The 25,052-nt window shown below is 42.6% G+C and overlaps 1 protein-coding gene across 1 annotated transcript in view; it reads left to right on the top strand.

Moving 5' to 3' along the window:
* LOC308589908 (uncharacterized protein) overlaps nt 1-25,052 on the top strand; it is a 178,393-nt gene that overhangs the window by 38,347 nt on the left and 114,994 nt on the right. Inside the window, exon 2 of the mRNA XM_081199476.1 lies at nt 6,299-6,420. Coding sequence (XP_081055602.1) covers nt 6,299-6,420 — 122 coding nt within the window. The remainder of the gene's footprint in view (nt 1-6,298; nt 6,421-25,052) is intronic.

Below are 25,052 nucleotides of genomic sequence, written 5' to 3'. Positions count from 1 at the left end.
GATCCCTAGCTAACAGGACCAGTGGTCAGGGATGATGGGCATTGTAGTCCCAAAAAATCTGGAGGGCCGAGTTTGCCTATGCCTGCTTTAGGGGATGCCTTGAGTGGTTTATCCCATGTGAAGAGCAGTGTGGGCAATCTGATTGGGCCCAATCAGAATGGGGTGGTTGCCAGGCTTCTCAAAAGGCTGCAGCCTAGACTCGCCTTTCTTTGTTTCAGTGGCCTTTATAGTGTGGACTTTCCTAGCTGCCTTTCTGGGGCTGAGTAGGAATTTGAAGGAGAGTCCTGATTGACTTTAAAATCCCTACATGCCATTTTGAAATACAGGCTCTGAGGTTACATTTTTGAGGGGTCTTGCTTTCCAGGGATCAGAAGAAAAATGCGTTGCCATTTCCCGGTGATGGACAGCTGCTTGTCTGTGCTGATGCACTTGGGTAGTTGCTCTAAAGACTATTGAATATTATTACATCAAGTACAGACTATTTATTAAAGCTTAGTCAAGGCTTTGATTTCAATCCATGGCTGTTATTGTGCCGCTGTGCAAATGGGAAGAGCCAGTGCATGATATATTCCCCAGGCAAGACAATTTTTGAAGTTCCAGATGGATGACACATTAATTAACTTCGTTTTCTTCATCTTCTCGACTGAGAAGTATACCTTTTCTTCCCTTAGAACATTCAGCTGCAATTCGAAAGCAGCCAGCTGCAAATAATACCATGAAAAACTGTGGCTTAGGTGTTTCATGGTGTGACTGATGTTGCGCTTTCTATTCCAGATGGAAGTCTGCAGTCTCATTTCTCTGATTTGCCCTGTACTGTGATATGCTATTAAGTACAGGATAAGGCTAGGCCATAGCCATGGGAAATGAACACTACTGGACTAACTGAGTATATTTAGAGCCCCTTTCTTTGAAATCTCCTACCCGCTTGAAGATCTGTGTGATGGACATTCATTTGGTATAGCTTTTCATTGAATCATTGATCGCAAAGACCACAGGACTCTTGGATTTATCCTGCCCCCAAAGAGCAGGACTAGCCATGCATGTGCCTTTGACTTAGACACCCATCACATGCCATAACACAGAGAAAGTGCCAGGATGTCTCATCTAATATAGATACAAGAAACATTAGCAGGAGGATTCACTGTGATTCATCCCAAGGTTCAAGGAAGTGCACATTTCATGTTGAAAAACTCACATATTTAACAGGAAATGGTATGCAAATTGATGCTAGCAGAATACAGGTTATCTCAATATACCACGAGGATTTTCAGGAATGTTGAATTTTGTGGGAATCTTACTCAAGAAAAACTTGCAGTGAACATGGGGTACAAAATTTGATCAAGGAATTTGAAAAGCTGACGCAACTAATAACAATAACAACATTTAATGCACTGAAATGTTTTTATGAAAGACAAACCAAAATGTCAACAGGTGCCCTGGGGGGGGGGGAGGCAGATAGAAAGATGGCACGTTGGAAGATGAAACTTGCCTAATTTGCACTCCTGAAACAATACATGAACTGAAATGCAGTTATCTCTCAAAATTCACACTTTTCTTAATTTTGTGATACACATCTCCACCCCTCAAAATGTGTACAAATATATCATGGGGAAGTGTGCAAATTAGGCAAAATTGCAAACCAAATGTGTACATTGGGAGAAAGTCACACTAAAATACTGGCATGTTCTTGTGATGACTTAAAAAATGCATACTGGTGCACAAATGCAATGAACTAAATTTAAGATTTGAGATAGTGGGAGTAACCAAAATGGGCCGATTTATCCTTCCCTTGCCAGCATGCTCAGAAAAAGAAGTTTTTGCTTCAATTTTTTGCTGCACTAAAATGTTGTGTCTTCATCTATGAAAGGCCAGTTGTCAAAGGAACTGCCCATAAACTTCTGGTTTCTTTTGATAACAAGAGAGCTGGCAGGCATTTCTCTTAGTTTCCAGAGACTCTGTTTTCCAGCTTCAGCAATATGGAGTATAAAACAGGAGAAAGATCTGGTAGCAGGCGACACATTAGCCAGGACATTTGACAGCACTCCTGGAGAAAATTATGACAAAATTGACTTTTCATCAACTTGAAAAAGAAAAGGCGTACAGGCACAATATATATATAAAAAAGAAATGGAAAGAATTTGCAGAAGCCACAGCAAATGGCATCATCCAACAGCAAGTAAATGAAAGGTAGCTTGCTAGCCAGGTTACTACATACAGTACCTGCCTCATATTTTAAATATAAAACAGCACTGTCTGTAATTGATGGGAAATTGTTCCAAGGTGATAGGCTGGGAGTGCCCAAATGGCATGCTTCAGAGAACACATGAGGGACATCTGGACATTGAAAATTGTAACACAAGAGCCAACAATGTGCTGCAGTGGTCTGAATGAATCTGCATATTGGGCAGATGGTAAAAAGGTGACCCATGCCAGAAATGCCAGCCTAGGCCCATGTGGATAAACAGTGACAAATTAGAGGCATGTACAAACTGAGTGGTGACATCTTTATGCACTCTGGCAAATATTACCTTTAGGTTTAAAAACCAGCAGAAAGTCTTGTGGCACCTTAAAAGACTAAGAGATTTATGGCGACATTAGCTTTCATGGACTGGACAATGCTTCATCAGATGAATGAAGTGTTATCATCAGTTGGAAAAGATATCACTACAGTGACTCGGAAACCACAACTAATCCATACTGCAGCAGCTAGACTGATGACTGGGAGTAGCCGCTAGGACCGTATAACATCAGTTCTAAAGGACCTTCACTGGCTCCCAGTATGTTTCCGAGCACAATTCAAAGTGTTGGTGCTAACCTTTAAAGACCTAAATGGCCTTGGCCCAGTATACCTGAAAAAGCATCTCCCATAGTTCAGCCCAGACACTGAAGTCCTTCTCCAAGGGTCTTCTGGTGGTTCCCTCACTGCGAGAAGTGAAGTTGCAGGGAACCAGGCAGAGGGCCTCATTGGTGCCCTCCTGTGGAATGCCCTTCCATTAGATGTCAAGGAGATAAAGAACTACACAACTTTTAGAAGACATCTGAAGGCAGCCCTGCATCAGGCAGTTTTTAATGTATGATGTTTTATTGCATTTTTATATATATGGGAAGCTGCCCAGAGTAGTTGGGGAAACCCAGCCGGATGGGCGGGGTATATTTATTAGACCCAAATGAATCAAAACGCCTGATGCAGTTTCCTCTCGAGGAACAGGGGTGAGATCTCATATGACTGAGATCGTACTACAGGCTTGGGTCGCCTCTAAAAGGTTGCCTCTGAACTCTTCATCTTCAGCATCCCAGCAACTCACCCTTTGAGCAATGCAGGCTTTGCCACATGCCATTCAGGGCTGAATGGGAATTTCTTTACTACACTCTGGTTGGCTTTGGGCATACTTCCCCCCTCCCCTGCCCGCTCACCATACTTCTCTGAATTCAGTTGGATTGTGGTGGATTTGGGTTTTGATCTGGCTGCATGCTGTGGGCACCCAACTGTGTCCCACCCAACCCGGGCTGTGCTGGAGTCACTGCAGACTGGAAGCCAATGGCAGATCCTCCAAGTGTCCCTATTTTCCAAGGACGTCCCTGATTTAGAGAAGCTGTTCCAGTTTCTGATTTGATCCTGGAATGTCCCATTTTTCTTAGGTTGTCCCTGTTTTCATTGGGAAATGTTGGAGGGTATGGAGTTATAGGGATGTTTTTTATATATAGGGATGTTTTTATGCATAGGGATGTTTTTTAAAATGTTTAATGTTTTATTATATTTTTATATGTGTTGTAAGCTTCCCAGAGTGGCTGTGGCAACCCAGTAAGATGTGTGGGGTATAAATAGTAAAATTATCATTATGGAATGGGACGTCCCTATTTTCATCAGATAAATGTTGGAGGGTATGCAATGACTTGCAGTCCAGCACCAGTCCATGGACTGCCACTTTGAGTACCACTTAATTAGAGCATGGTCAACAACTTGAAGCATGCTGGGTGCAGACCTATTGGCTTGTGGGACCTCTTGGTCTGGTGCTTTCAGGGCCTGGCATATGCCACCTGCTGAGAACTGAGTAATGTGGGGGGTGGCACTGATCAAGTCACACACCCCTGGCTTCCCTTTACAGGAAGTGCATAGTTGCCTCCCGTCATGCCACCTTGGGGAGATTGGCCCTTAGCTGCAGTCAGGAGTTTTTCTGCTTGCCTGGGTGGGTATTATCTGTCTGCATTTGTTGTGTGAGATTATCTCAAGATCTTCCTTGTTATGCTTCTATAAACATAACCTTTTAACCAGTGCTTTTCTTCTAAGGGAAAAACACGTTGCTGTTACAGCATACCGTTGAGTATGCTCAGAAAACAGCACTGCTTTTACCAATTCCTGTTCTCAACTCTTTGTTCAGGGTGTGAGGCAAGGAGTCCTCAAACCTATTTCCATGATCCATAAACACATGGATGGAACAAAAATAACTGAAAAACTCTGGTAGGAGTCCTCACCACCAGGGCACGAGGTGCCTTTTCTCAATTGATAGGACCCCAGCTAAGGTATTTCACATCCTTTGCCCAAGGGATGCTTGCTACATGGTTGAAAAGCCTTGGGCAGCATCCTCTGTCTTGGTCCCCCACATCCCACCCTCAGGCACTTGCCTCTTTCTTTCTTTTGTCTTATGCAGAATACAAATTAGCAAATGAAATGGAGACCTCTTTCTTTTCTCTCCATTTCTAGTTATGCTTGCTGTTTGTGGTAGTTATAGCATATTTCTTTAGAACTACACCGTGTAACAATGTCAGGAGAGAAAAGCCACTCTGAAATGTTAAAAGGACTACAGTGTGCCAAAAATGTGCCAAGTGAATATCTGTTCTGTAGGAGGGCGAGGGGGGAATTAATTGGTAGCCTGTTTCTCAAACAGGTTTTTGTGACACCCCGTCTCTATTCCACACACGATGTGTGCATAATATTTTATGACTGGAGCACTGCATAGATTTACATAATGTGTTTTTAAGCGAAAGAGCTGCCGAGCACTGATGACAATACCTTGCGATTATATCTTCTCTTGCTGTCAATTATTCTTAAAGCATTCCAATGCGTGAAGCTTTAGGTCAATATAATGAATTTCAAAGTGACAACCAGGTACGAAGAAGCATTATCGCTGCGGGGGGCTTAGAAAAGGGAGTATTTTTCCTTTTGCCCTTTTCCTCCTCCTAAAAGGAATGTTCCTCTAATCGTCATTTTCTCTTAGGAGAGTCCTTTATGCACATTTAATGTGGAATCACGATGGAAATCTTTACAAGTCCATGGGCTCTCATCTTCCACTTTGGTGGATAACGATGAAGGGAGGAGGAACTTGAGTTTAATTTTTAATAAGACACGAACACAATGAAACGAGAAGCTAGAGGCGAGAGTTGCTTACAAGTATTTGATAAGATAGATTTTAGTCTCATCATGTACAGGGGCAGTAAATGTCACTTGGTGTGTATTTTCCCCAGGATTTTATTGTACACACACATATTTGACTCTATTAACAGGAAACATGGTGCTTAGTTGTTTTCAGCTTAATAATAATTTTATTTATTCATACACTCTCAGAAACCACATAGGTGTGCTATGCGAACATGAATACAGAAGCTCAGAGAAAGGAAGATGCATTTCCTTGGGGCATGCTACTTCATATACATCTGACAAGGTCAATGCAGTGCATTTCTAAGTGACAATTTAGTGGGTTCATGTGTGTATTTGGGGTTTTTAATAGTGTTATGAGTTGGGAGGGGCGTAGGCTGTATGCTGAGACCCTTCTAATGGTCCCCCCCCTTCTAATTCTTAGAATAGCTAAACTAGCTTCCTGGTAAGTTGATGAGCCATTAAGGAAGGGGCTCTGTGAGAGACAGCAAATGAGTGGGGCCCCCTCCCTGAATTCATGGATAGTTATAAGGACAAAGTCAGAGTTGAGAGTAGAGAGTTTGGAGTGGTGTGAGCTAGAAGCAAAGCAGCAAGCTGGGAATGGAGAGAGACAGTCTTGTTTGATTTCTGTTTGAATCCAAGGCTGTGGCTTATGAGGGAAGCGAGACCCTCTTAGGGTGTTAATGCTGTGAACCCCTCCATTGTAGGCTAAGGTTATATATGTGTGTAAATAAACCATATATCATAAAGACACCACAGTCTCTGCTGTACTGCTTTCTGAAGAAACACGAACCCTGAGTAAGAGCTCAGAACCCCTGCACCACTCAGAGGGATGGCATGCAACAATATTATTTATGCTGCATGATACAAATTACTTCATTGGCATTTTAAATTCAGTTTATATTGTGTGTGTTTCTTACACAGAAATCCAGAGTTGATAGGGGCCTTGTATTCCAACCTCCTGCTTGATGCAAGAAACCCGAAGCAGGAACAGCCTGAGCAGCCTCTTCCTGAACCTCACCAAAGAGAAGTCCACTCTTGCTCAGGTAATTGTTTCCATTGTTGAACTATGCTCACCGCTAAAATTTCTCCTAAATTTCAAGTAAACTCTACCCTCCTGTAATTCTAATAAATCTAGCCCTAGACTACAGAGATCAAGCCTTTGCCCTTCTACGTAGGACATTATTTCAAGTATTTGAAGAGTGCTTTCATGCACATCCTCATTCTTTTTTTCCTCCAGGCTAAGCATACTCAGTATACTTGAGCATCTCTGTTCTCCTCCTCCTCCTCCAAAATTGTTCTAATTTTGTCACATCCAGAACTGGACACAAGACACAGGACTCCAGAAGGTCTAGCTAATGCAGAATAAAGTGGTTCCATTACAGTACTTCCCATGACTTGAAAACTGCATCTAAAATTGCATTAGCCTATCTTTTTACAGCTACAAGACACTGCTGATTCATGTTCAGCTTGTGACTGAATGCAATCCCAAGATCCTTTTCACATATACTACTGTCAAGCCAGGTATACAAGGTGTACAACAGCTCTGTTTGTGGGCCAAAAAACAATGTGAACTGGAGTGATACTCCCAGAGTCTAAGCACTTTTCCAATACTGTTTTCCAACCAGCTGTCAAGCCATCTGATGGTGTTATCAGCTAGCCCTCGTTTAAGTTGCTAGTTAACCAAAATATCATAGGCAATTTGGGCAAATGCTCTGAAAAAATGAAGAAAAATGACATCCACAGCATTCCCACAATCCCAAGTGAGTAACTTGATAAAAAAGAGAGAGAAACCATTTGCCTTGTAGGGCTTCTTCATTGACAAATCCATGCTGGCTTCCCCCAATCACTGCCTTGTTATCAATATACTTGCAGATGGAAAGCTTCATAATCTGTTCTGGTATCTTCCCTGCATCGACTGCCCTGTATTTTCCTGGATCTTCCTTTTTGGAGATTGGGACATTTTTGCTGTCTGCAGTCCTGGGACCCTCTGCTCATTCTCCAGGCGTCTTTATAGATGATAGGCTGTGGCTTTGAGAACATATCTCTGGGGAATTATTTTTGAAATGAAAACAACAATGACATGCCTTAAATCAGACGTTGTCAATGTGATCCCCTCCATGCATTTGTTCAACTCCATCTCCCATAAGCCCATCCAGCATGGGATGATGGGGATTGTAATCCTACAACACCTGGAGTTGTAGACCAATACATTGGCTACCACTGCCTATACTAAAGTTCTCAGGTATATTAAACATAGGAAGCTGCTCTATACAAAGTCAGATGAGTGGATACCCAGCTCAGTATTGTCTACACTGATTGGCAGATGCCTTCCAGAGTTTCAATATCTGGAGATCCTGAGAACTGAAATTGTGGCCTTCTGAATGCAAAACATTTGCTCACCTACTAAGCAATGCTTTCAGAATAGTGGATTTAAGCTACCCCATGATTTGGCATGGGGAAATACATTTTCAAAAAGGGTGTAAAATAGTGCCCATTTTTATGCTCAAGCGTACACCTTATGGCCTCAGTAATCACACTGCATTTTCTTAACCCAAACCCAGCATAATAGCGATGTTAATGAGAGCAGAGAAGCTGCACCTATTTATACTGTTCGCCTCCTTCTAATGTTAGGCTAAAATTATTTGTCTGATAAAAGTGCACATTCATTCTGCAGAAGTTACAGTTAAATTAACTGCCTGTTCCCTTGTGGGAGGCTTGTTTGGTATTCTCTCTACATCCCAAATTGGCAACCATCTCCATGAAAGGCACTGAGATCTTCATTCGCATGGCTTTGAGAAAGCTGAAAAGAAGCTCTCAGAGTTTAGCACGAACAACCCCTTCCCGGTTACCTCACAGAGTGTTTGGGTATCTGTGGCTGCTACGCTTCATCAAAGCAGCTTTTCATAGACACCAAGAACTGACAGGAATTCTTTGTCGGGGACAGCATCCTTGCTTACCCGAATCATGAGTAGGGAGGATGGAGAATTTTTGCAAAAATCAAACATGAATGTGAGCTCTGCAGCAGCTTGCTCATTTGCCCACCAGGTGAGCTGAGCATCAGTGATCTTTATTGATACTGGTTTTCAAAATCCACACAAAATTAATGACACTGTTTTTGAACCCAGTACTCTGTTCGTTGTCATTGTTTCAGAGTTACTGTCAGATCAGCTCTGCAAAAAATGTGTATTCCTCTGAACTCTGCTCCACTGAGGTGATGCTGGTAGGCGTTAAAATTCAGTGCTGTTTCTTATCCTGCCTCCCTACTCCCTACCTATAAAGCCCTCTATTACATGATAGTGGGGGGGGGGAGGGGGGAGGGAGGGGTTAATGGGTGTAAGCTAGTAATGTTTAATGGTAGTAGCTTTAATAGGAAATGCATTTTAAAAGAAGGAATGATTCTCTGAGCTTTTCAGAACCATTGTTGTACAAAAAGGTGTGTCAGCTTCACTGTTGCAAAACACCAAGGAACAATCCAGCCAGCACAGTTCACCAAGGCTCTGCATCATTTTATTGTGTGTTTGTGTGGGGTGTGGGGAACGTAACCACAACCATGTACTTTGTGTCCTTCCTTTCACTACCATCAGTGAGCATCATCTCGTCCATCACGCCTGCTGGAACACACACAAAAAATGACCAATTTAAAAGATACTGCTGTTCTCTCTGCATTTTGCAGCAATTGCCCTTGCGAACTTTTCTTCTGCATGTGGCCATTCACAGCTATGAAAAAGGATGGTTATGGGAGATGGCTGGATTTGTTATTGTGTTTCAGCTGAGTCCCTCCCCACCCACCCACCCACAAGGATGTCTTGCTGATGATCTGTGTCATTTACACACAGACAATTGTTTTAAATCTTTTGTCTCCCCACCCCATGTAAATAAATCTGAAAGTAAAACTGCCTGGGCGCAATGGCTACTTGATGATGGCCAATGAATAACAATAGCAGGACTGCAAATAGGGGACTATATAGGGATGTAATGGCATCTGTTTTGTAGCAGCTGATCACACCATCATCAGGGGAATAGGAAACAACACTGTTATTTTCACAAATCATCGCACCAGGGCTGATCTTATGAATTTAACAAGTTGCAAACCACAGTGGATCAAGTTTGAATAATGATATTGCGATCAAAAGATGAACAGGTACAGAAAGCAGTGGGCTACATCCCTAATTGCGAGTCACTTTAAAGGGGAGGGGGTTGCTCTCTAAACAGAATCCCAGCTATTAAAAATTTTCCATTTGTATGACAAGCTTTTGAACTGTGTGGTTATACACATTCCTTCATGGTGTGAAGCCATCTTGCCCTTCTCCAAGGGAGAGGGTTGCAGCTCGCTAAATGCAACTACCATAGTCCATAATAGGCCAATGCACAAAGGCTGCCATGGACAGGGTCAGCCCAAGACATTTTGCTGCCAGAGGCAATGGATAAGATGGTGCCCACCTCATTCCACATACAGGAGCGGAGTAGTTTAGGATGTGAAGAAAGAGCCCAACCCAGGCATACAACAGAGAGGAGTGCTGGCTCGAACCCAGCATCTGCCACCTGAGGTGGTTGCCTCACTCTGCCTAATGATAGAGCCAACCCTGGCGGCTAAAAATAGCTGCCTGTGTCAACTCCTCACTCCTCTCCCCATAATGTTCAGGCAGACAGGATGTTGCTTCCCTGCAGAAGTTGCTCATCAGGAGAATGATTAAGCTGAAACAATTCAAGGGGAAAAGGTGAGAACTTGATATTGGGTTGCTGTTTCATATCTCAGAGCTTTTCACGTCTTTCCTTTCATAACAGAATAAATGTATGTAAGGGAGTGGGACTGCACCAGATGGCCCCGCCACTAACGGCAAGCGCTCTACTGGCCCTGACACCTACATCAGCAAAGGCGTGCTGTGCACATACCGCTCTATGTACATAGGTGCTGCGCATGAGCAGAACTCTGAATGTGCAGGATTCCCAGTTGCATCAAGTATGCATGTGCATGCAGCTGTATGCAGGAAAGGGCCCATTTTCATAGCTTTGACTATGCAAGGAGATTGGAGACAGGCCAAAATCCTGCTTCATCCCTCTACTACGTCCTCACTATATATATGAAGGAAGTCTGGCGGGCCTCTCCAAGCTGAGTGAGTGGGTGGTAAAATGGCAAAGGCAATTCACACTAGTGAAAGAATTATGGAAGTAATATTGTAATGAATGAAATGGAGGACATGCTATTAAATAGTGAAGAAAGCTGGGTTACTATCCCAACATCATCTAACCTTTGAGAATCAAATGGGCTGCTATGGGTTAAAAAATCTTATTTTTCATCCAGCTATGTTTTAATGGGCTTATTAACATTTGACATATTTTGCATAACGTTCACATTATACCCTTGAAACCACTGAGAGCGGCTGTTTTGGGGCAGCAAAAGGTAGAGAATTGGAACCCATAGCAACAGCCCAAATTTTGTCTGCATTGCAGGCAATTCAACTTCTAGTGTTATTTATAATATAGGCTGTTTCTAATTACAAAATAAACAGTAATAGGAGCTCTGGGGCTATTTTGTTGCAGTAAGAAACAAAGTAATCTGCATAATATCTAGAACCTTGCCTTCAATTGAAGCCATAACCATGAAAAAGGGTTAGGCTCATACCTTTGGTATAAACCTGAATAGAAAATGCATTAAAATAGTCTCTGACATCATCTGTCTTCTCCAGCAAAGATGGGGGGGGGGATCCACCTTATTCTTACAAGAGAGAATTCACACGAACAGGAAAAGATATAGAAGAGCATTAAAACTGAAAGGACAAAAATATAGCAGCAATTTCACTAGATTTTCATGGAATTTAAAAACCTTCAGAGAAATAGTGGGAGGAACCAGCTAGGGAACCCCCAATGGAAAAAGGCTCAGGGCCAGAGAATTGATGGTGGGACACCAATGAGTGGCCAGAGGGAGAAGACTGGGGGGGAAAGGTGTTGGAAGCTAAAGAGGCAACCGGGTTTAGTGAGCAGGGGGAGACTGTGGCAGAGAGAAGTCCAGAATTAGGAGCAGAAGCTGAAGCAAGAAAGGAGGGAGGCCAACCGGCAGAGATGAGTCTGGCTGGTGAATAAGCACAGGTTGCTTGTTGCAACAAGCTCCACTCCCCCCTGGTCTCCCAGAACCAGGAGATACATGAAGGAGGTGAAGGAGAAGTTACATGCAGGTGCAGTCTCAGATTGCTTGGGGGAAACACTAGACAGGACGGGAGTTAGGAACCTGGGAGAAGGCAGGGACCTTCAGTCTCAGCAACTGCTTCATGGGGGCGAGACCTGCCAGAGAGGAATTGCTGTGCTCATTTGGCCTGACACTCCTGTGCAGACCCTGTTTTTGCTAATAAAGAGTTAACTCTGACTCACTCAGTGTGATTTACTGCTGCCTATCTCCTGTCAGGATATTTGTTGTGCCTGCCATTTTTATTGTCTCATGTTAACTATGGCAACATTATAAACATACATCAGGGCAAGGCTTCTAATGTATACATGCCCCCATCACCTCTAAAGGGCATATATTAGAAAGGAGTGCACATGTGTAAGGTATCGTTGTGTGATGGCATCACCACCCGAAGCTATGCATTTCAACATGTGCCTAGGCATATTTCAAATTTTGAAGAGAAAATGGCTACCGCTGCCCTCTCTTGCCTATGCACATTCATTTTTACACTGGAAAACTTGCTGGAAAATCAAGTGATTTCATGCATCAAGCATGCATGACCATCTCTGAACATCTTCAGTGGGGGGTGATGGTTTTGTTTCTGATGGATTTGGATGGTGGGGGACAAGGTGGACTGAGTGAGCTTTTAATTAGTCTAATGGGGTTTATGCTTTTCACATTCCCTTTGCCTTGAGCGTTCAGCATGGGTCAGCCTGCAAATCAAATCAAGTATGAGTCTTGGGATAATGCTTCCCTTTCCACTGTTTTCACATGCATGTCCAGTTTTCATTGAATATGTCACTTTGATATGCCCTAGTGATTATTCGGGTTAGAAACAGTTTGCCCTTGTGTAGCTGTTAGTCTATCTGATTTCAGCATACTTACCAAGTTCACTGCTTGGTCACACACTACAGTTACATAGCATTGTCTAATTATTGCTGTTACTGAGTTTCTGAAAATATTGGTCCCATAACTTTGGTCTGGTCCTTGCTTCCATATGGCAAATTAGGAACTGCTGTGTTCTGAATTGCTGATTTAGTGCTCCTTATGCATATCTAGGCTGAGCTTTCATGTTTATTTAGTGATTTTAGTTGGAAACACTGTGAAATTGATTTAGCATGAAATAAAAGGAAGGCGGGAGATAGTAACACACATACTATTTTAAAGTGCTCAAGTTTTCTTGTACCATTTCTCAGCTAAGGAATGGCAAAGGAATTTGCATGTTCTTCAACTTTAGACAACCTGCTTAAAGCCAGAACTTTTTATAAATGGGTAAATGCAACAACAACATAAATACAGTCATACCTTGGGTTGAAGTAGCTTCGGGATAAGTATTTTCGGGTTGCGTGCTGCGGCGACCCGGAAGTAACGGAGCGCGTTACTTCTGGGTTTCGCTGCTCATGCATGCACAGACAGTCAAAATGATGTCACACACATGCGCAGAAGCAGTGAATAGCGACATCCGCAGACGCACGGATGCAGGTTGCGTTCGCTTCTGGATACAAATGGGGCTCCAGAATGGATCCCATTCACATCCAGAGGTACCACTGTACTTATAAATCCCCTAAATGGTAGTGCATATGGTGTTCACCACCACGAAAAGAGAAATGTTCTGTGCCTGTCTATGAGGTAATACAGACTTTGGATATTACATAGGAGGGAGAGCAGGCACTCAAAATGAAATGTAGTTCCTCTTTTTTATCAATAGTTTATTAGGGTATTCACGCTATTACAATAAAACAGTGCAGGCCCTTGTTCCTTCCCCCTCCTGGCTCCCCTCCCTCCTTCTTCCCTCATGGCTCTTTTTGTTGTTGTTACAGCATTTTCATTTCTGATGTTCCATTGTTTGGTGTGATATCACATCCTCAAATAAGAGTTTGGATAAATGGATAAATGGATATCAGTACTCTGTTTGCGTCCCTGATGCACAACCAGCCGTGTTTTGTGTAAAATGGAAGCTTTACTTCTCATTCTATAATTTCTTCTCTGGTGCAATGATTACATCAAAGACTAATACACTGCAATTATCAGTACTCAGTTATGTAATACTTTCAGCGTATAAACTTCCTTGTATTTCTGGGCCTCTATGGGTGATATATTTCTATTTAAAATGCAGGGATATTTATCATTCACTTGCTGTCCACACTTCAGGCTTCTTTCTGTTTCAGAGACAGAGCACTGGGACTTTCATATTGAGGAAAATAAGGGTTCTTCTGATTCATAGGTATCTTGGAAGGGGGGCAGGGAGAATTTGCTCCTCCCTGAGTGAGGTATAATCCCCAAATGGGGGGCCATTTATTCCTAATCTCTGCTTCCTGTTTCTTAACCAGTTACTGTTCCACAAGAAGACCACTCCTAGCTTTATCCCCATCCCATGCCTGCTGATCCTACCCAAGAGTCTTTGGTGAGGTACTTTGTGGAAAGCTTTTGGATTGTCCAAGTAGACATTTTTTACTGGATCACTTCTTTATGTGTGTGTTGACACTCTCAAAGAATTCTAAAAGGTTAATGAGACAGGACTTCCTATTGCAGAAGCCATGCTTGTTCTACTTCAGCAAAACCAAGTTTTGCTATCTGCTTGATAATTCTGTCTCTGACAATACTTTCCACCAGTTTTCCTCAAACTGACATTAAGCTAATTGTCATGAACTGGCAGGACAGTGGGCAGGAGGAAGATGATCCTTGCAAGGGATATAGCCATGACAGGCATACCTGGGCAAGCCAGTGATGGAGAAGGAGAGGTTGGTGTAGAAGGTACTCATGGGGCAACAGAGGGGATGGGGTCAATGCACAGGAACCAGGGCCCATCACCAGAGCCAGAGGGGCCTGTTTTCCCAAACACAGTGGGCTCTGATGCGTAAGAAGCAATGGGAGGCACGCTCTAGGAGGCTATGGCAGGCAAGAGCCCACAGCCCAGCTCCCTAGCTGGCCAGGTGGGGCTCACCTGGAATAGGCTTGGAACAGGTGAAGGCCACATGCTTCATCAAGCCCAGATGCTGCAATCAGCATGCAAGGTATATAAGGGAAGCAGAGGTGAGGTGCTGTATCTGGTCAACTTCCCACATTGGTTGGACCATGGCTTGGATGTTCCAGGGAGCTCTTGGGAACTCTGCTTCTTTGGGACTGACCTCCAGATGCCCTGATCCTGGGATGGGCTGCAGAGGCAGGAACCTGGTTTGACTGGACTTTGTACCTGTAGGCCTACCTGCCTGCTGGACTATGTACTACCATCTGCTGTGGGATTGTGTGCACCAGGGAGACTTGCTGCCATGTACCTGTGGTTTCAGGACACTAACTTACCTGTAGTTTTCTTTTAAAAAATGGGTGTTACATTGACTACTTTTCAGTTCTCAGGTACAGAAAGAGAGATGAGGGACAAGTTACATATTCCTATTAGCAGATCAGCAGCAGGAAAGCAAGGTCCATAGTGTCAATGAAGTTTTATATAAGGCATATATGTCTTGATGTAAAGATGGTCCTGCTCACATGAATATGATGCCAAGAGGAAGTGGAATATAATCGCTGTCTTATTAGGAAGATTTCTGGCATGCAGGATTTCTTCCCTGTCCTATTTGAATATAATGAAATGGGACACATTTGTAAGAGATCATGTGGGAGGCAAGGTTAAATGAGAACATTTTAGGTGGATGCGATTTGCTATAGCTGTTGATTAAATATACCAGCAATGCAGTGTTATAAATATAGCTGTAGGCCTTTTCTGCACTCCAAACAAGTTATTAAACTGTGAAATGGAGGTTCAAAAAAAGAAGAGTAGTAATGATTTTGAAATGTTGCTTACACTCAAAAAATGTGCTTGGCAGAACAGAATCCTAGAGTTTAGGAAGGCCTGGGACTAAAGAGGCTTGTAAATCCCATAACTGCAAATGGGCAGTTCAAAAAAGTTGGCTTAGGCCAGACAGTTAAATGAAAATTGAATTTATTTATTCATGGGAATTAATAAATATATTTATGAACCAAAAAACCTGACTTCCATTGACATCTCTGAAAGTGCATGTAGTCCTGTAAGAAAAGACTGACTAATTAATCCTGCTTGATATGACTGTAGGAATATTTATAAAAGTACAGGAAGTCGCAGACTGATAGTGAGTGGGTAACAGCACTGATTTGTAGTTAAAAAGCTGGATAGGTATTTTAAAAAGCCTCTGCATATGGTTCAAAATACATTGACCTTTAGTGAGAAGTGAGAAGAGTGAGAAGTTCTACTTCTATTCATTCCCTCCATTATTAAGACCTGCTACTTACCCTGACAATCTGTCCATTGCAGTTACATCTGATTACAGCAACAACAACTTGAAGAGCCTTTCAGGATCACCCTATCATTGGGTAGAGAGAGGTGGCTGCCTCAGGCAGCAGATGATGGATGCTGTCCCATTCACCGATGTTTAGGTAAAATTCACCAGACAGCCTAGTTCAGGGGTCTGCAACCCGCGGCTCCGGAGCCACATGTGGCTCTTTTACACCTTTGCCGCGGCTCCGGGGCGGATACTAGCGAGGGGAGGAGGCGCATTGTGCGCCCCGACACTCCCCACTGTGGCGGGCGCTGTACTGGCTGTGATGTCGCATGGGGGCAGTGCGTGCGTTAGTCACGCACCGTCCCGATGTCACCTTTCCACCCGCTGTCAGATCAGAGGGCAGCGGCATGCATGCTTTAAATGTCGCAATGGTTTTGCAGCTCCCAGGTTTTTTTTCCTTCGGAAACGGGTCCAAGTGGCTCTTTTTGTCTTAAAGGTTGCAGACTCCTGGCCTAGTTGGAAGATGCCACTGTGAAAGTAGGAAAGAGGCCTCGGTCCTCTTATGCCACTTCTTTGCACCACTGCCTTGCAGAGTTGGCCAGCTGTGTTAAGCACCAATGCACACATTGTGCACAGGGTTCCAAGGATGTTCCCCAATATGCACACTTAAAGGTAAAGGTAAAGGGACTCCTGACCATTAGGTCCAGTCATGACTGACTCTGGGGTTGCGGCGCTCATCTCGCTTTATTGGCCGAGGGAGCCAGCGTACAGCTTCCGGGTCATGTGGCCAGCATGACTAAGCCGCTTCTGGCAAACCAGAGCAGCGCACGGAAACACTGTTTACCTTCCCGCTGGAGCGGTACCTATTTATCTACTTGCACTTTGACGTGCTTTTGATCTGCTAGGTTGACAGAAGCTGGGACTGAGCAATGGGAGCTCACCCCGTCGCGGGGATTCGAACCTCCGACCTTCTGATCGGCAAGTCCTAGGCTCTGTGGTTTAACCCACAGCGCCACCTGCATCCCCAATATGCACACTTACTTGGGAGTAAATCTCATGGAGCTTGGGAGGACTTCCAAGCAAGGATCGCATTGCAGTAGTTGCACTAGTGGCTCACCAAGTGGCTGCCCTGGTTGAAACATGGGTGATGGCTAAAATATATGTTATAATAGCATTTTCCCATGCAATATATCCAAATCCATCTGGTAATCAACTTTACTTCTAAAATACGACACTAGAGAATAAACACATAGTCTGATTGCAGGGAGACCACAACAAGGCAGCAAAGCATGGGTGGCCTGAAAGCATTGGGTATCTACTTTAATTTGATTTTAAGTGAAGGTAAAGTGGCCAAAGGGTAAAAAGTGGAGTGAAAGGACCTTTTCTTTAAAAAAAATACCCAGCTCTCATTCCACATCATGCTGTTTGCAGGTCAAACTCATTGAACTGAAGCTGTTTAGTTCTGCTGCAAGGCTAGAGCAATATAGCACACATAAAATGCATTTACAGAGGCATCCCAAGTGTGGGAGTGGAGAGTGGCCTGGAAAATCTACCGCCACACTGTTTCTTAGCAGCCCAGGGCAGAGGGCAAGCAGCATTTGTGCTTTACCATTAATTCAGCTCTGGTCCAAGCCCCCATTGCCCCTCCCTCTGGGAATGGCACAATTTTACATGCAGAGAACCCAGAGCTGGGTCTGCCTCTACCCTTATAATGACACATTTGGAAGGCTTGTGATTGTTCCTGTGGTAGGAACATGGTCAGTGGTAGCCTTCTACCTCCCACGCTTTCCATGGACACAGTGGGATCTCTGCTGCACAGGCACCTTGCCTGTCTTCTTATGCCCCCCCCCCAACTGCAAATATCAGGGAGCTAGGATTGCTTGTCACTCAGCCCTCAATTCCCTTCAATTTGCATTTAAAGGTGAACCTACTTTAATCCACGCTTTCTGAAGCAAGAACAGAAATCCTTGGGAAGTAACACCAGCTGGATTTTGTCGTGCAGTTCTTCAAGTAAGGAATGTGTACAAAGTACAGTGGTACTTCGGGTTAAGTACTTAATTCGTTCCGGAGGTCCGTACTTAACCTGAAACTGTTCTTAACCTGAAGCACCACTTTAGCTAATGGGGCCTCCTGCTGCTGCCGCGCCGCCGGAGCACAATTTCTGTTCTCATCCTGAAGCAATGTTCTTAACCCTAGGAAATATTTCTGGGTTAGTGGAGTCTGTAACCTGAAGCGTATGTAACCTGAAGCGTATGTAACCTTAAGTACCACTGTAGTAGTAATACTATACTAGGGTAAGGTCTGCATTAAAAAATTCACATATTAGTGGAAATGATGGTCAAAAATGTATTATTTCATCAGAAATTGGTTTGTAAAAATGTCTGTGGTAGACATAATAGCTTAGGAAAATTAGGGGGAAATTAAAATGTTGATGAATTTTCATGGGGACTTTAAAAAATAAATAAATCAGTGCTGTGAAAATGTGAAGACTGGGAAAAATGAGGAAATGCTAGATTTGCCCGTCTCTGCCTGCAGTTCTGTACACACTAGGAGTAAGTCTCAGTACAGTGAAGTCAGTGCAGCTTATATATGAGTTGACTTGCATAGGGTTACTCTGTATGTGTAGCATTATGTTATCATGGGAAGTGTGTTTTATATTTCTCATACTGATAACAGATTTCAACCAGTAATCAAGAAGAAAAATTCCCTTTTCTGCTATGTTTGTAAAAAACCAAAAATAAATAAAGCACTCTGTAGGGTGTTTACATTTTAGAATAAATTGAAAAGCATTTGCTTAAACCTCCACAAATCAAAACAGTTGTCACTTCGACTGAATAGACTGGCAGCAGATTTTTTACCTCCTCCTTATAATTAAGAAGCCACTATATGATACCATGTTGCAGCCTGGAAGACTGTGCTGTTTTTTTCACTTGACTAAATGGTAGCTTTATACAGTTTTATATATTAAAGGGACAAATTGTAGTGACATAAAAACTGCTGCAACTGTGCGTTAGAAGCAAGTCTGCAATCTTTTAATGTAACGATGATTTCCATTACCATTAATATTAACATTTAATGTTTATTGTCTTCACTATTTTATGCATTAGTCTGAAAACCTTACCTAGTGTTCACTGCAGGCATGACTAGGCATTGTGGATGAAACCCAACATTTATTTCTAATTTTTCTTGTTCATCTACAATTGCATATCAGCAAACCTACAACAAAGCTCATTTGTATTGGTACAAAAGCTGCCTCATAAAATCTAATTTCTAAATAGATAGGGATTTTCTATTGTAATTGCCAGCTGCTAGCAATAAAAGAGTATCAGGGATTGCTTACTCATGAGTAGACACCTTACTCTGGGCCCTTGTTAATTTATTTAAGATCACAGGGCAGTTTAAAATATAAAAACAAAAAATGCATACCACAGTAACAAAGATACATACCATGACAACAAACAAAAACGATACCCCCCATTCAGTTTATTAGGCCATAGATTGTATAATTTGCCTAAAGTCTAGGAGAAAACAAATGTTTTTTCCTGGCACCTATGTAATGTAATGTAATGTGCCATCCCTCTTTGGCCATGACCAGAAGCTTCTGGTGCTTTTGAGGTCAAGGTGTGGTGGACTCCATCTACTCCTCTGACATTTCCAGAGGTTCTTCCTTGGGTATCAACACAGAGGGCCCCTCAAGGAGATCCTCAGCATTGGAGTCGGAGATCCTGCCTGCTCCTCAAGGTGTCCAGTTTCTCTCCTGAGGATTCTGTGACTGGCACCATATCAGAACTAGACATGATAGCTAATTCACAATTTTCTGGTAATGTCATTGAATGACTCATTGATACCGGGGGGGATATTAGGAGCAAAGTAAATTATTCTTTATTAGTCTAAATGGAGTTGCATCGGTTAGTAGAGTAATTAGTGTCTAAACAATGGTTTTTTCTTCTTCTTTTAAGCCATGCTGTCTGATCTGGAAGCTTTATTCCACAATTCTGGATGTGTGGTACTGCAAGGCTGTTAGAAGGAAAAGATACCCTGTGGGCTTTAGCCAGTGGTTGCTTTGCCATAGTGAAAAGTGCTTCTGCTCTCGCAAGATGGACACCCCATTTTCACGAATCCCCACTGAACGTGACTTTTTCTTGCAGGTAAAGTCAGTGTAATACTGTAGGTGTGTGGTTGTAGGTTAAATACATTTTTTCTGGGCAATGGCACGGGGTGTGTGTGTGGCATTAACCATTTCCCCATGTACCATGGCCTCAATTTATGCCTTTTTGTAAACTGTTCTGGGGTGTTCTCTCCCCCTCCCCCCACTATCAAGTGGTGTTTGGATTTTACGAAATAAAATAAATAAGTGCCTGATCCCAAGCACACTCCAGGACACAGTTCTGCTGAGCCCTGCCTGCAATTAAACCCTGCTTCTGTATCATTAGGAGCAGTAGCCTTGGTTGTGAAAGATATTTTATTAAGAGCCAAACATATATAACTAAATAGAAGTCAATTGAATTTTTCAGTTCCTCTATCATCCATGTAATCCATCTTGCTTAAAAATGCAGTTAAATGTTTATTTGAACCTATTGAACCCTATTAAATGTTACATCTTCATTTAGGAAGACCATCCTTGACTGAATTAAACTGTTTCCATCCCTGATTAGCTGATTAAGAGGCAAGGAAGAGAAATACACTCCTCTAGGCAGCCTCTTTATTGAGCATTCATCCTGATTCGCTTGTTTGCTGGGAGGTTATATGACAATGAACATCCATCCTGAATTGATTGCCTGGTATGCCTTCTCAATAATCGTTCATTCATCTCACACTTTTCAATGAATTTACCTATCACTTTCCTAACAGCAAAACACAGGTGGATTTATTGTGCTAGGGTGAGAGAGTGCTTTAAATCCATTTCAATTGCAAAATTAACTGCAAATTTTTGGTTTGCACCTGAAAGTCTCCCACTAAATACTGACTATCTCATGAAAATGTATCAGAATCTCAGTACCAATTTCTCCAATTAAACACATTTTTCTTTGCAATTTTGCCTTCTAAATATTTTTGCAATTTCCCCTATATTTTGTATGCTACTTTCAGTGATATACTACATTTGTATGCACACTCCCCCCCCCCATATTTGCATTTTTGTACCCATTACTGGGTGGAGAACTGCAATGCAAAATTCAGAGAACTGTGAATTTTGAAGGACAGCTGTGTTTAGGTTCACATAGTGTTTCAGAAAGTGTGAGATTTGAATTTCTGCCCTATCCCCACAACCTAAGAATTCACTTGCCCTTAATGCATTTCATATATTGCTGTTGTTGTTATTACAAGTACCCCCAGAACAGTTTCCATATACTCAACGAAACGGTGAGGTTTCACTCTATTGTACAACACAAAATAGCAAATCTCTAACATGTGGCTCAGCCTTAAAACATTGGCTTTTAGCTTTGTTTTCTACATTGAGTGAGTGGTGGTGGTGGTGGGCTCATTAAGGACTAAGGGTTGGTTTGTTCTTTTGATGATCCAGTTTTGAGCATCTAATCCAAGATCACAAAGGCATTTGAGAAAGTAGCACACTCCAAGACCCAGTATTTGTACCTTGATCATAAGGGCATCCATTTAGAATTTATAATGAAGATGTGAATAAAGCATAACTGAAAGCTTTTTATATTCACCAAACAGGCTTAAGCTGATGCAAGTATATTAAAAAAAAAACCAACCACGTAAAGCTAGAGAAAAGAATCTCATTCTGCTCAGTGATTTTCAAATCACACAAATTATCTGTCTTATTTGTAAAGTGCTAATAATACAGGAAACCCAGAGGGAAGGGGGAGAGGGCTGAAGAAGAAAAATCCATTCTACCAGCTAATTTTTCAGCTAATCAGATAGTTCATCCATTTTTAATTTTTTTTCCTTACAAAAGATGCTGCCTTTATTTGAAATTTGTGGCAACTGTATTAAACATTAGAGTGGGTTTTCCTATGGACACAAACTTCAACGCCAGCAGCCTTCTGTTGCCTTTCAAGGTCACTTGAAGGAATATGAATCTGTTCAAACTGGGCACTATGTTTCTATCTGTATGCTTATTACCATTTAATTATACATTCTGCCCTCTAACGGATAATTAAAACTGTTTCAAAGCTTTTAGCTGTCACAAGATTTGTTTTCGTAAACAGAAGCTTTGCAGCATTTCCTTGAGCGCTTTCCTTTTCAGACACCACATAAAGAGGCAAATCAATGTAATCTTAGAGGAATGCTCACTGGCAGAACCAATCACTTCCTGTGTCCTTCTCATGCGGTGGCAATTTAAATGTTTTGGGCTCCCAGCAGAGATGGCCACCATGGTGCAAGGCTTTGTACAGCCAAGAAAGAGAAAGAAACCATCGCTCTGGAAAGAACATTTTGCATTGCAGAGGAGACGTTGCATCTCAAGGAGCAAATCCTCCTCAGATTGGCTTGGGGCTTTTGTGATTCCCCACCCACCCCACCCCAAACTGGGCAAAGTCACAAAGGTCTGTGAGCAAACCAATGGGTCTAGAAAGGGGTTGACTTCCCACCCAACAGTACTCCTTCTCCAGCAACCACCCAGCCCCAAAACACACTACCATCTTCTCCAAGGCACTGTACATTTAGAGCTGCATCATACCACTTTAGTTTCATCCTGTGTTGCAGGTCCTGCGTTGAGCAGGGGCTTGGAGGGGAGGACCTCCAAGATCTATTCCAACTCTATTATTCTATGCTGATGAATGGTGGTTGCAGATGCTCCCCCTGGAAGGTTTTCCATGAGGGAGGCATCTCTCAGGCTGCAAACATCTCCCCACCTCTCATGTAGTAGTGAGCATGCAAGTGGCAAGGAGGAAGGGGTCTTACCCACTTGTAGGGGCCCAGAGTAGCCCCCATCAGTTCCTTAAGTGCTCGCAAGCACTCCTGCTTCATTGTGGCTGCTACAACTGCCCAACAAGGCTTCCCCATCCTAGCAGCTCCTAGCTATTCCTGTACCAGTAGCAGCAGCCCTCTAACTAATGCAACCTCTCAATCCCTGGCATCACACCTCTGTTGTTGTTGTTGCTGTTGGAAGTCTGGCAGATATTCCATTTATGCTTGGAAGATTTTTCCTCACATAAGTTCTGTAGCTGAGGGAAGTACATTCCACCCACTCAGACTGCAGATCTGACACTGAAATGGAAATCTGCCACATCTTCTTTTTTTTAAAAAAAAAAAAACACGTTTTATTTTCATCATTCTCAGCAACACAGCCACTTTGCAGTGGCGTTCAACGTACAAAAATGTAGGTACAGATGTATTTAAGCTCATTTAAAACTTGCAAATTGATTACTTGGAAAACGTTATAGTTTGCAAAATGGAAACATTGGGAGTTTAGTGTATTTTAAAAAGTTGGGAAGTGCCTATGCATTCTAACAGCAAAATAATTTGAAGCCATTACTGTCACAACTTATAGTTCTTCCTCATCTGTTTCATTTTCAATTAAGTTGAATGCATACAAAAGTTTGAATTAAATTTCAGTACCAGCTGAAAAAAAGGCATCCCAGCTGGGAGTGGGGAAGTATGTCTGCCCCAATTCCAGAATGGCTCTTGTCTTCCAGAAGAGTCTCTCAACTATTTCCTGGTCATCACCCAAAAATGATGTAGCAATTAGTTCCCATGGCAACATAGCAGCCATAGTGAATGAATGAACTTTATTACGGTCACAGACCAGGATATAAAGCAAACCAAAAAACCAAAACAAAATAAAATAAATAAAATAGCAGTTTGTTTGTTTTTTTAACCGATAATTGTTAGAGCAAATAAGGACAAAGAAACAAGCATAGAATAAAACATCTGAATAAAATACAAGATTAAACACAGATAATGGATGGGTAAAAACTGATAATTAAAACAGATAAGAACTAAAAACAAAAAAAAGCACGCAGTTAAAACAACTGTAGGAGCATAAGAACTAAAAGACTTGCAGTTAAAACAACTATAAGAGGCTGCAGAGTAGAAGCCTCTGAAATAGAGGACACTCACAACATTAGAAACTGATGTGCAAATATGGTTAAAACAGACAATTAAAACAATTGTAAAACAATGTACAACAATAAATTTAGAAACAATGTATTTCAATAAACTATCCCAGGGAGTTGACTCAGAGTCACCCATGGAACCGAGTTTGGGGATTTTCATGCCGGACTATTTTGAGTAGGGCGATGGTCTGCGCCTACAGATTTGTAGACAGAATCTGGTGACCATCCAGGTCATCTTCTGGTCTTTGCCTAACGGCAAAAGGTCAAATTTTTGCTTTTGTAGGAGGTCGGCGAGCCTCACCAGTAGGGGATCAATGCTCTTACTATGTGCCTCTTCATAAAAGGGACATCTAAAGAACAAGTGTTCTGGGCTTCCTGTCTCTCCCAATGGACAGGTGCAAAGTCTCTGAGCATAGGGGACTTTTCTAAAAGCTCCATCCAGGACTGGCGAGGGAAGAGCCAAGCTTCTGACGAGTGTAAAGGCCCTCCTTGCATTTCTAGATACGAGAAAGAAGAGATATGCTGCCGGTGCGGCTATATATCTCTCAATTTCTCCAATTTTATAGTCGGGGCACCTTGCGCAGTCCTGTTGTCTCTCAGTGTCTAATATTATTTGCCTGACCATAGCTTTTGCCTGGCCCAAGCCCAGATTTAGAAGGGCTTGATAGGCAAAACCCAATTTTTGGAGGGTGTTCAGGACTCCAGTCTGCCAGCCTGACTGGAATTGGTCACAAAGGCTCAATGGGGCTATCCCTCGGGGGAGCAGATTCAATGTCAGCCATTTGTAGATTGATATTAGGCAGATGCTAGCCTCCACTCTCATCATCCCCGTTTCAAAGCTAACCCATGCGTTTGAGACACATCTGGGGACTTGGAGGAGAGCTCTAAGAAGTCTAGATTGGACTCTCTCAAGGGGGAAGAAAGCAGAGGAAGGCGGACCCAAAAAGAAACCATACAGGAGTTGTGCCAAAGTTTTGGCCTTGTATAATTTTAGAGCTGCGGGGACGAAGAAGCCCCCTTGTGCTCTAAAGAATTTAAGGATACAATTTGCGGTCTTTTCCGCTGAACTCCCAATGGAGTTTATGTGTAGTTTGTTGGTTCCTGAGGCCTGTACCACCATTCCTAGATACTTGTAGTTTGTGACTTGTTCTAATTTATGGCCTTGGAGTTCCCAGCTTCTAAGCTTTGGTTTTTCCCCAAAAACGTACCAGCCATAGTTTATTTATCAAAGAATGTGCTAGGCC

Source organism: Podarcis bocagei (assembly GCF_964188305.1).
Source record: "Podarcis bocagei genome assembly, chromosome: 6".
In the NCBI taxonomy this organism is placed as follows: Eukaryota; Metazoa; Chordata; class Lepidosauria; order Squamata; family Lacertidae; genus Podarcis; species Podarcis bocagei.
The sequence above is the reverse complement of the archived record's forward strand: the minus strand, read 5'-3'. Positions and strand labels throughout refer to the sequence as shown.